The 16978-nt window shown below is 36.4% G+C and overlaps 1 protein-coding gene across 3 annotated transcripts in view; it reads left to right on the plus strand.

Annotated features, from left to right (window-relative positions):
- Positions 1-715: 715 nt before the first annotated feature.
- LOC114150581 (carboxyl-terminal PDZ ligand of neuronal nitric oxide synthase protein-like) overlaps positions 716-16978 on the plus strand; it is a 160697-nt gene continuing 144434 nt past the window's right edge. For 2 of the 3 annotated variants that reach the window (XM_028027072.1, XM_028027075.1), the window contains exons 1-2: positions 716-1160; positions 1491-1562. In XM_028027072.1, the coding sequence (XP_027882873.1) occupies positions 1056-1160; positions 1491-1562 (177 nt within the window). In that variant the 5' untranslated portion in view covers positions 716-1055. The remainder of the gene's footprint in view (positions 1161-1490; positions 1563-16978) is intronic. The other variant, XM_028027074.1, reaches the window with a different exon arrangement.

A 16978-nucleotide genomic window follows, 5' to 3' on the forward strand; every position in this document is an offset into this window, starting at 1 on the left:
GGATGCACCAATGATGTAATATCACATTTAGTCACTAGTTGGCAGCCTTGTCTTTATATATATTTCCCAGATGTGCAGGGTTTGTGGTTTAATCCTACCATCATTATTTATTCCCAACTAAATATATTAGAGTAACCTTTATCCATACTTGTCAACATCTTCTCTTCTATTCAGTTTATAATACTAACAACACCAATAATAATAGTCATAACAATAATAATAATGGCTATTTTGATTATTACTCACAAACAAATTATTAAACAAGAATAATTAAATAATGAATAGATAGATAGATAGATAGATAGATAGATAGATAGATAGATAGATAGATAGATAGATAGATAGATAGATAGATAGATAGATAGATAGATAGATAGATAGATAGATAGATAGATTCTTTGTGAATAATAGTGCAGTTTGGAAACAACTGGGTGTAGTTTTGTAACTTCTGATTTTATAAAACGATAAATAAATTGTAGGGCACCACTTCTTAGTCTTTTATTCAAGTTTTATTTTTTCCCCCAGCTATATGTTTGTGTACGTGTGAGAATGTAAGAGGAAGAGATGGTGGAATGGAGAAGGGGCAGGTACGGGAGTGTGAGCCACTCCTCCAGCAGAGCCCCGGTGCGCCCCTGTTCCAATGGAAACAGGTGGGATTCCCGAACTCTCCAATCAAACCCGCCCTATGCTGTGGAGCAGGGTGGAGAGTGCAGAAGTCCACAACCGGAGGCAGGACTCAACCAACTTCTACGTTGCGAACAGGAAAAGTCGGGAAAACACATCTTCCCCCGCATGACGCCGTCTGTCTTGGCCTGCATGTGTCCTCAGAGCGTTTCCTGCAGTTCACCGGAGCGCTGCTGAAGTTCTCCCCGCCGCTCGGGCTGCTGTTTAGGCGGCGTCGGAGCGTCGCTGCGCTCGGGACGCCTCGCTGCTATGAAGAACACCTACTGAGCGGATATTCGGATCGTTTTCCTTGGATTTATCCCTCTCCAATCGACCTGGCTTTTATCCTGGTTGCGTTCTCCTATAGTGTGGATATATAAACAGTTAGGAAAATGCCTGGGAAAACCAAGTATAACCTCGTTGATGACGGACACGATTTGAGGATCCCGTTGCACAACGAGGAAGCATTCCAGCATGGGATCAACTTCGAAGCAAAGGTGAATTTTTCCAACTCCTTCAAAGTGAAAATAGGGCAGTGTTTGCAGTGTTGTCGAGTTTAAGTGTGCGTTTGTTTCTAAAGAAGCCTTAAAACATGAATAACTGACAATATAAATCTCATTTTGCGACTTTGGAAACAAATCCTGAGAGGTTTTGTTCTCAGGGAAAGTCATTTATGATCTTAACAAACAAACTAAACTTGTGCCAATTGAAGTAATAATTCAAGTAGATTCTTGACGTGTTGTGGTTAAAACAATCAAAGTACACTCCAAATGTTTTGTCATTAACACATCTTTTGTACCTGTCATGTTTCACCTTCTTGGCGGCAGTATATCGGCAGTCTGGATGTGACGCGGCCGAGCAGCAGAGTGGAGATTGTTGCTGCCATGAGACGGATCCGGGTGAGTGCAGAACAGGGGTGAAAAAAACAAAACAAGAACAGTTTTATTCTGTGATTATTCATGTCGATGCTCTCCTCATATGTGCGTGGGTTCAGCTTGGGATCTACATTTGAAATAATTGGATGGTTGTCAACTTTTGTGCTGAGCTGACTTATGATCCTCCTTTAAGAAACAATTTTATGATTCAGATTTTCCTCAGCTTTTTAAAAAATATAATAAAATATCACTCCAGTGATTTATAGTTTTGCAGGAAACCATTCCTTCCTGTGACCTCCAAACTGTTTAACGCCATCCTATGAGATAAACAGTTTGCACATTAAATTTTACAGCACATTCAATTTTAGTTTAGTGTATATACACTCTCAATATATAATTTAGTGTCACACTTTAGGGGTAAATGGGAAGCCGTGTAAGCTTCAGTTTATACTGAGCTTTTCCTTTCCTGCACCTCTCTTTTAAGAGGTTTCTGATGTAGCAACAGTTCATGTGCTTGAACAACTCATCTTGTTGCTTTATAGTTGTAAACTAAATGTGCTCACTGTCTTGTGCTCGGCTTGTCTGGCAGGAGGTTTGGTCTCCCATGTGCTCCATCACTGTTCTGTAGGTTTCCTTTGAAGCTGTGCACTGGACTGTGATCTCCCTCCCTTCTCTCTCTTTCCTTTTTTTCTGCTCTCTGAAGCTATATTTTACAGCTTTCAATTCCAGGAAGTAGACTTAATCTTAATCAGTGCCAATTTGACTGCAGACTTTTTTTAAGCAAGCTGCTGTAGGTGAAGCCAGTGGTGTTGATGTTGAGGATTATGGCAAACCTCAGCTGTTTACTACGATTAATGGAGGATTCTTTCTAAACCTCATACACATGTTCACACAAAGCCGCAGAAGTAACTTCTCATATTTGCCCTTGTTTTTGTCTGAAGCAATATAGTGCAGAATGTACAGTGCCTTTTTTACAAAGCATTTTTACCTCTATGCATTTTCACATTTTGTCACAGTGCAACCCCAAAAGTCTAAAGTATTATATTGGTATTTTATGTGACAAACCAGGTCAAATTAAGTGAAATGATGCTCAAGATAAAAAAATAAAAAAACATTTAATATTGAGATGTGTGGTGTGCATTTGTATTAAATCTCTCGGATTTAAGATGCCTTAACCCATCTTTTGCTGCAGTTGCAACTCTAGTTTTTTTGGGGGGGGTATGGCTCTATCAGCTTTGCACATCTATAACTTAAAATTTGCAGTCATTCTTCTTTGCAAAACCACTCAGGTGTTGTCAGATTGGATGGAGTATCTCTGATAAGAGATTTTGTTCAGGGTGGTGTTCAATGGTAGTTTTTTTTTATACATAGTATTTTCTATTATGGTCAAACAAGTGTTGTGTCCTTTTGTATATGGAACTTCTTTTGACACTCTTCCATAACTGATAGATTTATGGAGTTCTCAAGAAATAGTTCTTCCTTCTACATATGCTCCAACCTGAGGTGTGAACCTCTGTAGCTCCTCCTGACTGTATCTCTGATCATTTTCAATGTTCATTTGATGAACAAATAGTTCTTTGTGAGGTCTACACAGAACACCTGGTCTTATACAGAGATTAAATTATACAGAGATTATTTACTAATTATGTGACTTTTAAAGGCTGCTGTTTTTTCTGTATTTAATTCAGTGGTGTTAAAGTAGAGAACACTGAATACAGTTGCTTACCACAATTTCTAAAACATTTTAATTGTAAAATATTTTGAAAATCTTGAAAACCTTTCCTTCCACCTCACAATGATGCAACACTTTTTGCCAGTCGATGATAAAACCCTAATGAAATACATCAACACTTAGTGGTTTAAGCCCAAGAATGCTTAGGTACAGCCTGGAAAAACATTTTACTAATCTACTAGAAGCAGTGAGCTGCTTATATGAAGCAGACCTCCAAGTGTGCTGCCATAGCAGCATTGGCTGGTTCTGTTGTTGTTGGCAGGAAAATAGGCTTCAGTCTGGCCCTTCCTGCATGAAAATGGTTTGACACTGGCTTGAAAACACAATGGAAGGAAGCCACAGGTATCTAACTTTGAAAGGAAGTCGAAATGGAAATCTTGAGAGAAGTGGGGAAGCCATGATGACGTTTGTAAGCTAATAAGCTAGACAGCTTTTTGGCATTCATCTAGTGACTTGACAAAGACTCTTGGTTTAGTTTTTTTGCAAGAATAAAATGCTCATTTATTGTTAGTCTCTGTAAGGATGTTTTCCTATATGTTTCTTGTCCTGAGTAAATAATAAGCCTAAACATTTTTCTTTTTTTATCAACTTTTAAGTGAAAATTAGCACAAAATTATATTATCGTAGAGTAGAACAGGAAAACAATCACAGATTCCAACAATGTTATGCCTAATTTGAGTCTAGGATGAAAAATGTTGATTAAAATAAATAAGCGTTTGTTTTTAGAACAGCAAATAACTTATACCTAATTTGACTTTTGATGGACTTTAATAATTTATGATCCAACAAGGGGGACAGTTAACTTTTTACATAGGGCCCGGTTGATTTTGGGTAAACCCTCTGAACCCCAAAATTACACATTAAATTAAATTATACGAAAAACCAACAATTTTCTTTTACTCAGGTCATTTTTGTCGGTAATTAAAACTGTTTAAGGATCTAAAAATGTAACATGAGAAAAAAATCTGTAAGAAATAGGATGCAAGTTCTCGACTAAGTTCATTTGAAGTTGATCTTATCTATTGATCAGGAACCACTTTCATGAAAATCAAATGTGAATTTTCTCTTGCATCAAGGCTCTGACCAGCTTTCCATTACACAAAGGGCTATATTTCTTTTTTTATTTAAATTTTTCATTAAATGTTGAATTTTATTTTATATTCAACAGTGTGAAGGTATTGCATAAACCAGCCAGAGACGTTGGAGAAAATTCAAAATATAATCTTAATTTATTAACAAAAAAATCCAAAAATGATAAATTGGGCCCAAACTGAGGTCAACATAACAAAGTACAACTCAGGTGGTAACAGAACAAACTGACCTAACAAACAAGACATGAGGGGAACTTAAATAGTGGCTGATCATACCATTAACACACACTAGGGGGTAAATAAACACACAAAAACCTAACAAATAGTGGTCAGAATATTACTAAATCTATAAATGAAATAAATATCAGAATTTAACTAACTTTCCAAAAGAAGAAACATTAAATAAATGGTAAAATTAAACTAAAGACCAAATTTCCCCCTCCCCTGGTGAACAAATGGAATGGCCCGCTGAGGAAGTTTGACACCCATATATGGACACCGATCAGCTGGAGCTCATCTGTATGATTTTCATGAGCAGGTCCAGAGGAAACTGGTAACTCAAAAGAAAGAAATTAATTTGTTATATTTAACAAAATATACAAAGAACTGACACATAAAGTTAACTAAATGGGTGCACAACAAATAGTTAACTAAACAGTCAGACTAATGAAAACAAATTTAAAGATAAAAATCTAAACTACTCACTAATCAATATATAAAGGGAAAAAATTAAGGGAAAACAAAAAACCATTACCAATAGTGTCTGCGTGTGACAGTCGGGACAGCTGTCACAGTCACATTGTCTTTTTTTTCAAATTATTAAACTTCCACTTTTTTTTATAAAACATAACAAAACAGGAACCCATTAGGTGGCTGAATAGATAGACAAAAATAATAAAATGTGTGAAACACTTAATTCCCCGCATGAACAGAGTGATGTTCATATATTAGTTTTGATGAGGACGGCAGAGTTTCTTTCTATAGTTCATCTATCTTGCAAACCTTCCATAAAGCAAGATAATCAGTTTATTCACAATTCAACAAAGTGGAAAAGGGATTAATTTATGGTCGGGTTTGTTTTACTTTTATTTTTCACTTGATAAATGAAATCATTTGAAAACTGTTTTTTGTAGCTACTTTGGTTGTTTTTATCTGATATAAAATTTAGTTTTATCTGAATAATGTACGATTAAAAAAAATTATTTCTAGAAATAAGCGTAATTTGCAATAAAAATCACTTAACACTCTTAAGAATATGTTCTTATGTTTTACATTTTCACCTATTCTATAAAACTGCTATTTCCATAATGCTGTATATAATACAGACAAGACTTCTACAACACATCTATTTAGTGCAATACACAATTTTAACGATTGTGACATCTTTCCTGGCCCTAATGTTGGAGCAGTGATATTGATAAGCTAATACATGTACACAAGTGTCAGCATTTTTATTTATTTTTTTCCACTATTTGCTTCAGGCTCATTTTGCAGTTTAATTTATAGATCTTATTTCTGATAACCTCATATTTGTCCGAGATTAAAGTTTGTCCATGTGAGATTATGTATCTGACTTGTCATCTTGTACTAGCGCTTAGTCTTCATGTAATGCACTCATGGACAGCTGTAAAACCTGGTTAAATTTAATGAGATTACAAGTGGTGCAAAGACACATCAATACTGGCTTGTGGTTACATCGTTCAGTAAACTTGTTTTTAACAATATTTATTTTTAAATAAAATACATGTTTTTTTTTATATGTCTCTATCTGCCTTTGTGTCAGTAGACTCTGAGTCATTCAGGCTTGCTGGAAACATTTCAATGCTTGCCGTCATTGTTCATCCTGTGCATTAGTCAGCTGTGAACCCGTAGCTGATAATGAATTAAGGACAGAGCAAAGCAGGAAATGGCAACAAACTGCACACTACTGCAGGAAACGTAGGATCAGATTGAGTCCCATTTCTCTCTGATCTAGATTTTGTAGAGTTTCAAACTCTAATGATTAAAAAACCATCGCAATTCTGTCTTATGTTTCTTTTTATCTTGAAAGAATTTTCAGATGAAGATCTTTTCTTACATAAATGTCTTTGTAAATTAAATTTATTATTATAATTATTATCTGACAAAGAGCAGAGGCAACTTAACTGGTTAAAAGAATGGGAGACCTTTACAATGAATTAAAGGGATTAATTTCTCATTAATCTGTCTCTGCTGGGTTAACTGTATGTAGGAAGACTGAACAGGGTGGGGTGAGAAGATTAGATCTGTCTGAAGATTTGTGAGTGGAGATTGCCAGAGCACAGCAGTGTTGCTCGGCCTGAGATGTGAGAGATAAACGGCAATTTGTGCATATTCCTCTCTGCCAGACTGAACTGGCACCTTTTTTGAGTTCACGTTTATAAGAAATAGAAGAAAAAAGAAACTTGGTGAAAGTCACAAAAGTTTACATGAACTGTAATGTTTGCTCCAGTGGGAAGAAGTGGAGCTCGTTATAAAAAGAATGAGACAAATTGTATTTATCAGTTAGGAGTAAATTATACTACAGCATGACAAACTGTCCAGGTTATGATTGATGCAGTATCAGATAAAAATGACTTAAAACTATAAACATTCATTTTAGAAAGTACAGTTACATATGACAGCTCAGCTAATCCATGGCATGAACTAATTAGATGATTGTTAGTCTTTATAAGACAACCCCTCCCTCAAATTTACAGTAATTGTGTGCATAGCACATTGACTCCAATTTAGATTCATATGCTGATTGTAAAAAATTCTCACTCACACAGATTTTTTAAAAATAGGTTGTGCAAATTCAGGCATAATTTGAGAGCAACTGAATCATGCAATTTTGTTTGGCATGGTTCATGTTGTGGTATCACTGTGTGCTGTGGATTTAGAGTATCAACACAAATATTCTTTTATAAATTCCTCATAAATTGATGTCATAGAGTCTTGGAAAAACTGTCAGATTTTTCTCTGGTCATATGAAGCCAGTTGATGCCCCCATCACCACATGTTGCTGCTGTCAGTCTGCATTCTGAAGAAAGCCAGCTTTCTCACGTAAGGACAAACTTTGCTGTTCAGGAGTATTTCTGGTTGCGCGATTGTTCAGTATTTTTGAAGTTGCATTCTTTGAAAAGGTCACATGCTGTTTAAATGAACTTATGTTAGTTCCTCTCAGAGGCTGTCAGAGCTAAATGACTGAGGGAGGACAGTGGAGACTACCTTTTTGCTGGAATTAGTTAACTTTTGAAGAATTCAGTTCATCCATAAAGTATTAACAGTGCCTAAATTTAAAAAAATGTGATAATAAAAAAACTAAAAATATGAAATTACATACATATTCACAGACTTTGTTCAAAACCTGTTGCTGCACTTTTGAGAGCAATTACCACTTTTAGTCATCTTAGATATGTTGCCACGAGGTTGGTACACCTATCGATGGGCATCTTACCTCATTCCTCTTGCAGAACCTTGGAAACGTCCTTGTGGAACATTCCCCTCTTTTCCCAAAGCAATGCTGCAGCTCTAACAAAGGGACCATCACATTCTTGTTCACTTCCCTGGCTAAAGCTATTCTTCCTGGTCGCTCAGTTTGGATTACCAGACAGCTCTAGGAAACATCCTAGTTGTTCCAAAAAAAATTCTGTTTATGGATTTTGAAGACCACTGTGCTTATTTTGAGCTTCAGTAAAATATAAGTATATATTTTTTGTACACTGATTTGTATCTTGCGATAGTCCTGTCTCGGAGGTCTTAAGGGAATTCTTTTTTACCTCAGACATGCAGTGTCAACTGTGGGACCTTTATATTACTTTTTTGCACAATGTTATTATGAGGTGTTGTGAGTTTTAAGGGAAAAATGAATGTAATCCATTCTGGAATATGGCTATAACATATCAAAATGTGAAACAAAATGTAGTGTTGTGAATACTTCCCAGATGCACTTTAAGTCAGATATTTTAAATTGAATGTAGACATTAAAATAGGTGTGATCTGAGCAATTTGTTTGCTAAAGTTAATGGTAAGCTATTTAGTCGATTATCTATTTAGTGATGTCATTTTATTACATTGTGTTTAGCCTGTCCTATCATTTTTGAGTGAGGTGATTAAAGATACTTACAAAAATTTGCATTTACAATTGTATAATTATGTAGCACTTGAGTGAGGCTTATGTTCTACTTTGTCTAATCATCTGTATGCTTAAAGCTCTATTTCTGGATTAATATACAGTATTCTGGAACTGCACAGAATGCTGCAGTCTCCTTATCAAACCACAGCAAGGAGATGATGAAAAAATACTAAGTTATGACTGATATTCTATGTTACCTTAATGCAGAAAGGAACCTTTTTTAAGGTATTCTAAAACCAATATAGAAACTTCTTATAGATCCAGGGTTTTCCCTTAAAAACATCTATGGTGTTTTGAAAGCCACTTAGGTGACTTGAAACCATACAGTTCATTGAGAGCTTTGCGAACTGTACTGCTATTCTTTTTACATGTGAATATGAAATGTTCCTTTACCACAGCAACACTTAAGCAGCACTCTGTTTGCCACATGTGAGTAACAGGTGAGACAGTGTCCCTCTCTGAGGAGTAACACTACCATGTCAGGTCAGAACAAAACAAGCTCAACAGTTTATTTTTCACTGGCTGTGTTTCAATCCCCTGTGAAAGAGACACATACAACAAAGATTTAATTAATAGGATTGTCAAACGTGAGTTGTTTTCAGGTAGAGGTGTGAATATGTGAACTTTTCTCTTTTAATTATTTCCTCTTTAAGTGGTTGGCATTTTGAGGGATATGTAATGTCACTCTGAGTAAGAGCTGTAATTCTGTTGTGAACACGACCTTGCACGCTGATCCCATCTATCTTGTTACACGACCAGTCTGAGTAAGCACTGTTTACGATTTTAACCTCAAGCCACCTTTGAATGTCAACAGACGTTGTCAGACTGGTTCATAAACAACGTTTGCTGTTGTATTGGTGTGGACACTTCACACATCCCAGACATTAGCATCCTATTACATCTTTGCACAACTCTTACCAAAGCAGACATTGCAAATACCAAAAACCTGTCAGAGTTTACAACCAAGTGGATTTTCTCTAATCAAAACCTTATAGATTTATGATCTGTGTGCAAATATAAATTAACACACTTTAGTAAAAGACTTCTTTTTTTATCAACTAACACAATCTTACATGAACAAACTTGTAAGTTTTTTAATTTGAGTTTTAGTTTTAATGCACCATTATACTATGGTGTATTAAAACTAATCTCTAATCTCTGGAGATAAGCTTGAATGTGGCAACAATACATTGTTCTAATATACACTTGAAATAATTTGTCTGGGAAGATTCAGAGACAAAAGGCAAAATAAGGAAGGAAGGACAGCCAGGATGAAAATAACTTAGACCTGACCAAAATGTAGATTAAATCACTGCCACTGGACCATGCAATAGTTACTTTTAATATAAGCACTATGTACTAGCAACTGGTTTCTTGATCCATTCCATTCCATTTTCAATTTCTTTAAGGGTTATAGTATTACTCTGTTTTTAAGTCTCATCTGCTCTTTTAATAGTACCGGTTTATTGTTCAACTCTCTTTCCTAACTAAAGGTCACAGTTGAGAGGTGAAAAAGACTAATAATGGCCAATGCATGGTTCATTAACTCTCTATTTGCTCCACTTCTTCTGAAATTCTCCTCTGGACACTTTTGAACAGCTAGATCGATTGGGCATGATGGGTCTTTCTGTAAATCTCATTAATGTGTAACTCAGCACATTCTGAGTGTCACATTTATCTAAGCAGTTTCCATTCAGTGTAGGTACAGAAGGCATAGTTTATATTCTGTAAAGATGGTATTGAAGAAGCAGCTAATCTTTAACTTGGTGCATTGTTCAGCCTGTTGTAAATGTGTTTGTGAGCTGTTGATATTCCTGCACTCAGACAGGAAAGACTTCTCAGGGTTTCTTACTTTCTTTTATCTATGAACAAGCTCTATGCATTATTTTACTTAGATTTTATTCAAGGCTTAAATACATGCCTTAATTAAAAATGTTAAGTAAATCTTTTGCAATATCAGGGATTTATTTAGCATACTGTTTGATGGCAAGACCTTTTTGATTAGTGAATCTAAAAGTGGTTGTGTAAATTTGAGAACTTGCTAAAACTGTCTTTAGAAAAACTATAACTCTTAGTGTAATAAGCATCCAGTAAGGATTTTTTTTGTGTATGTTCGCCAAAAATCAGATGAATAATTGAAATGTTCATTTATAAATGAAGTTATTACAGAAATGTCATCTTAATAAAAAGGCATATTTAAAAATAGCTTAAAGTTTTTAGAAATATTTACTTTTAATCTGACAAACAAGCCTCAAAGAAATTTATATTTCATTTTATTAAATATGACAGTACATTCCTGAAATTATCTAAATTTCTTTTGCTTTTTGTTCTTGTTATTTCTAACTACTACTTTAGGTGCTTCCTGAAGTTGAACTAAAAATGCCTCTCTTGGAGTCAAGGAAACACTTCAGTGAGTTTGTGAATACAAAAAGGTCAAAACATTTTGATGGTGACACAACTCAAACACTAGAAAACAGAGACAGAGGGAGCAGTACATAGCAAATGAACAAGGTAACTGGGATGCAGAAACTCTAGACTTTTTCAAAAAATTTGACAAAAAAGTTTGGTAATATAGATTTTTGGTGTACTGCTGTGTGGTTTGTTTGGAGTAACAAGTAGCTCTTGGTTTCTGCAACATCACTGTCCATGGTTCTTTTTTCTTTTTCTTTTTTGCAACTTGAACAATTTCCAAACAGTCGAATTTGTCTTTCTTGTATTATTGTGAAAAGTATAGTAGCCTTCTTCCAGGCAACTGACAAACAGGGTATGTTATTGTTAAAAACATGTAATTTAATCTCATGAAACATGATGCAAATTCTTAGTCTGGACTGAGGAAGATTTATTTACCTCAGAATGCCAAGTACATAAAACCAAATGTCAAAGTGACCTACTGCGTATAGGTAATAAATATCTCATCACTCGCAGGTAATGTCAGAACATATAAACCTAAGTTCCAACTTGATTCTTAAACAAGGGGAAAAATAAGATGGTGATATTGTTGCAAAAGTAAAACATCTCATACTTTTGCAATCTTATTCCCAATACATGTGCACCATTCAGAACAAATGAAAAGTGACACAGACTTTTTGAAGACAAGCCAGAACTTGATATTTCACAAATCTCCTTAATTTCATAACATTTTAATTAGAGCTGGATATTACATCAGATCATAGTAATCATTGCAATATCAGTGTTTGCAATACTCAAACACTGATACTAATAGTAATATTAAAAGTATTTTTGGCTGGTTGGATGAACTCTGAGTAGCCCCAATGCCACACTGGAGACAGTATATATGTTTGGTGACTAAGATCCTTTGTTATTCCTCAAAATAATTACCAAATGGCAACAGAAATGGCAGTTGATAAGAGTAGCTTTATTTAGTTGAGCATGTCAAATTAATGCCTACACCAGTCTTACCTCATTTCAGATAAGTTTATAATTTTGTGTTTGGATTTCCAAAACACTGTTTGGTGTAAAATAATGGATCCCATGCTTCCTTTTATTTGTACCTATTGAAAAAAAGATGCATATCATTTACTCTGAACAAAAGCAATTAATCACCTTAAAACTCTATTATGGATTCTAGAAATTATATTAGACTTTAGGAGGTTGCCCTTCTTCAAATTTTTATTATCTCTTAAAAAGTTGTTTGTCTTTGTGTCTAGGTGCTGATTTAGATGTCCCTTATGCCAGGTCTCCACAATAAAACAAAATTCTTTCAGAATTTTTCTCTCTTTCACTAATGGCCTGTTTTTTCTTGTTCCAAACTTACCTTATCCCTTTTCAAACCTCTTCGTTTTGTCCATGTCTTGGCCCATCTCTTGGCTCAAGGCGATGTGCCTCCTTTTCCATGAACCATCTTTTAAGCCTGTCACCTCGCCCTGCACTTCATCAGAAGCTGACTAAACTGCAGCTGATTAACGGCGTCTTTTCTTAGAACTGAAAGTGCCCTTTTCAATCCCAACTGTAACTAATGGAGGCGCTAGTTTAATTTGATCGCTCGTCTCTCGTAACGTATGTCTGCCATACCACGAAACAGTTGGTTAGACACAATTTTAATATTGTAATCTTGTGAGCAGTAAATACTTAACTAAGAAATATACCAAAAAGTTGCAGAAACTGCAGATGATGTTACTGTAAATCCCCTTGATAGAAAAAAAAAATGGTTGCTTCAATTCCGAGAAAAGAAGTGAGGGGCATTGTGCATGTGCATCTCAAAGATTTTAAGGGTTTTTACGAGTTGGCTCTGTTAGGTACGTAAATCTGGTGCATAACAGATCTCCTCCTAGGCCACAAAGTTGGCAATGACAAACAAGGGAAACCTCCTCAAACTGAATTGTCAGCAGCATTACCTGTACTGCAGTAACACTTCTTAACTTTTTCCAAACATTTCTGCCATAGTTTCATGCTGATTTTTACAGCCCAATGCTTTTCTTGCACATTGTCTTTCTCTGACAAGATAATAAAGTAAAAGCAAGCAAGTAAAAGCACTCAGATGAAGCAAGATTACATCCAAGTTTTTCCTTGGAGATGTATTTTTTACCCTCCTTTTTTACATGCCTCAACCCCCATGCACCCTCCCCCCACATGCACCCATAAATGTCAGAGGCAAGTTATAAAAATTGGTTTGGGCTGTGCCCCGAGGTAGGTGGCAAGAGAACAGTGATCCAGGAGAGGTGGATGAGGATGTTAGGGAGCTGAGCCGGTTGCATTTCTGCATCAGTTGCCCTACAGCATAAACATGAGAAGGTGCTGTAGAAAAGATGCTTTGCCTGGCAGAGAACTCTTGAAGGCTGAGACTTCACAGCAAAGTTTGACTTCACAGCAAGATCAACATTTTGTCTATCTCTTTCAATGTATTGATTTTGACTGAAGTTACAAACTGCACCGAGAGACAAAATGCATGAAAAGGCACAGTTTTTTTTCTTTCATGATGCAAAAAGTGGGAAAAAATTGCCAGTAGTGCAATTTTTGCACAGATGTAGCTCAGAGACATTATACTTTAAAATTTAGGCAAATGTTAAGTTTTACCCATGGCCTTAAGAGTTTGTGTCATTTAGATCCTGTGAGATTTTTACTCTGTGCGTGGACCAGTGGGATCGCACTGACTCCATGTGTGCTTTTACAAGATCTTTTGTGTGTGTGTGGTTTCGGAAACTGACGGTTTGTCGAGACAACTGCCCCGCTTCCCGTGACATTTGCCGCGCTCCTTCTGAGCGTCGCACTAAGACCACAGGAGGGTTAATACAAACATTTTGAAGGGAAAGCAAGCATTATCTTTTATCTTCACATGAATAATAGGTAGTGTGGCCCTAGTTACCATTTTTAGACAGGGAGTTATAATAAAGAGCAGCACACCATCTTGTCATTGGATGTTTGCCAATCACATTAAAAATTGTAAGGATAACTTTGTTCAGATATAATCCAGACGTCTGGGATTTAAATATCATTAAAGCAAATACTTAAAATACCTAGGTGGTCCAGGCAAGCCATGCTAAGACAAAACAAGAACACTAACATCTGAAAGAGGTGAATTGGGAAAACAATAGATTGTGTTGGGTAGTCAAAGGTAGAGGGAGGAAGACGAAATGACCTTGTCCAACTGTGGCTTTTATATATTGTATAAAATTGTCTTATGAAAATTCTTGATTGCTAGTATTGGCATTTTTCTCCTAATTACCTTAGTTGAAAGTCCATAGATCTTTTAAGTCAAATTGAGAAGGTACGAAACAGCTGTTCCCTTCTGAAATAAAACTTGCATTCAAGGTTCAAGTCATAGTATTTTTTTATGTAGCCAATTCAAGACTACTGATGTTAAGGCATACTAGGGTTGCTGTGAGGTCTTGACATTGATTTGCCATATAAGAGACCTGAGGAACTGTATTACAAATTTGGTTCAGCACTTGACATTTCAGCCTTAGTGCTCTCTCACTCCTCATCTCCATTTCCACTGACCTATTTATCACCTACACAGCATCTGCTTTACAGCTGAAGCTTGACCACAAAATCTTTTTTGATAGATTGTAGGAGGTGGAGAACCTCATACCTAATGTAAAATTCCTTCTTTATTATTCATGTTGTACCGAGGGTTTTATGAACAATTTCTCATCCTTCTTTTCAAGCACCCATGCTTCTAATTTATGTCACCCTTTCTTACTTTTCCTTCAACTCACTCCTCTTTTCCTTTTCTCCTCATCACAGTCCCCCTTACCCCCTTATCACTCTGTTCTTTGTTCTACTAGTGTTGTGTTCCACTAGTGTTGTGTCTTATACTTGTTCGTCTTTCTTTGCTTTGCTGGTTCTTCCCTCTTCAGTCCTCCCCTCCACATTTTGCTACCTTTCCCTTCCCCCTCTCCTTTCTCTCCTTTGTGCTCCTCCATTACCTCCTTTCACCTCTCGACCCTGCCACAGTTTTTTTATATTGTTGAAGAGCCTGACTTTCCTGCATACTACCTTCACACTTGGCATGGTTGTCATAGCTCTTATCCAGAGCCATTTCTTTCCACTGTACACTCAACTGCTGTATATTAATTTTGAACCAAAACAAATTTCAATATGTTGTTGGTCAAATATGTAGACCATTTGTTTGTAGTAGTCCAAACTATTACACTCACGTAACGCAATGGATACTTATTTTGCTAATCACAAATACTCCAGTCTTATCTCTAATATTACTACATTTTGTATTTTACTATTTTACATGTATTTCTGGGATTTCATAATTGTTAATTTTATATGAAGGTGACAATAGTAGGAGTTTATTCCGTAACTGGTGGGTTGCCGGTTTGAACGCCCGCTCCATTTTTCTCAGTCATTGTCTTGGGCAAGACACCTCACCGGCCTTGCCTACTGGTGGTGGTAAGACGGTTCTGTGGCACAGGCAGTCTTCACTTCTGTCAGACTGCCCCAGTCTGACACAGTCTCAACAGTTCAATCCCATGTGGTGCTCCTGTTTTTCCCATCCCAGTGCCCCCTTCATGTTCCCTTCATTGATTACACAGTGGAAAGGCAGTGAAAGTGGGCCTGCTGTGTGGGAGCAGTGACTTTTCTTTGTAGTTTAAACCTGCTGACTGTTAGTCCAGCAAGTCACTTGAGACGTCACGTCTTGAAGAACATTTTATAATGGATTTCTGACTAAGCAACCTGGGGTGAGCTGAAGCATGATCATAAGTGCTATTAAAGACAGGGAAGCCACCAATGGAACCTAGAGGAATTTATCTGTGGCTTTACAGATTTTGTAAGATTTAGATACAATAAATGCTCAAATTATAAGCTTGAGAATCATACTAATGTTTTAATATCCCTTTAGAGATTCTAGGCAGATAAGCTAACCATCATGAAAAGATGAAATGGAGGGGTGGGGAATTGTTTCATTTGGAAACTTGTGAGTAGTGTTATGACACTTTTTCTACCTAACAAACAATACTGGTGTTTTGGAAAACAAGTGTTTTAGTGCTTTAAGTAGTACATTCATACTGGATTCAATGGTGTGTATTTCCCAGTGTTCTGCTCTGTTCTGGGCTGGTACATTTTCTTTTCATAAAGTCACTGTGATTTGCTTTTATTTTTGTCATACTAAAGGACCAACTGACACGCTGCAAATTAAATTTCTGTGCTTTATGATTGCTCCTAAGAATTCAGACATATTAGCTTTCAGTTTCAAGCATCACTGATGCAGAGGTAAGTGAAGCATTTCCATTGGGCAGTGTGTGATTATTGTTGTTACTGAAGTGCATGGCAGGCTGGCTAACCAAGTAGTCGGATTGTGTAAATGCTGCAATATCAATTGCAATGGAAGGCCATACAGAAGCTTTAGTTTTCCAAGATATCATCTCTTTCTGCTATATAAATGGAGTGCGTGTTGCAGCGGAAAATTACCTTGGGGCTGAAGTACGTCAAAATGCATCCACACAACGAATCTAATGTGACAATTAAAAAACAAGCACTTGACGAAGTTTGGCTACATCAAGGCTCAATGCAGGAAAAAAAGACATCCGGAGCGATCAGATAGCAGGTACAGCAGTGAACAACTACCAACACTCACCCGGATTATTATCATAGTCAGAAAACTAAACAAATAACCAGAAAAATAATTCAAGTCTTCGAGCTGGCAGTGTAAGACGCTGTGATCTGCTCTTGCTCTTGCTCTTGGTCCGCCGCTAAGCGCTACTGGTGGTAATATTTCACAGACATAGCACCGCTCAACCTCCACCAGTCAGTGAACTCTCACACCGAACGTCTGCTTAAAGCTGCAGCATGTAACTTAAAAAAAAAAAAGATTTTAGATATGTATAAAAATATGTCTATTATATCTAAATTGGGTGAATTTATTGCCAGAGAATTTTTACATTTTACCAGATAACATAGTATCATTTCTGTAAAGCAAAAAATTAACAGCCATTCCAGTCAATCGGCAGAGATCGGTGATCGACAGATCGGCCTCATGGATGATCGATATTGGAATTGGCAGCAAAAAACC

This window comes from Xiphophorus couchianus, chromosome 9 (genome assembly GCF_001444195.1).
Source record: "Xiphophorus couchianus chromosome 9, X_couchianus-1.0, whole genome shotgun sequence".
In the NCBI taxonomy this organism is placed as follows: domain Eukaryota; kingdom Metazoa; phylum Chordata; class Actinopteri; order Cyprinodontiformes; family Poeciliidae; genus Xiphophorus; species Xiphophorus couchianus.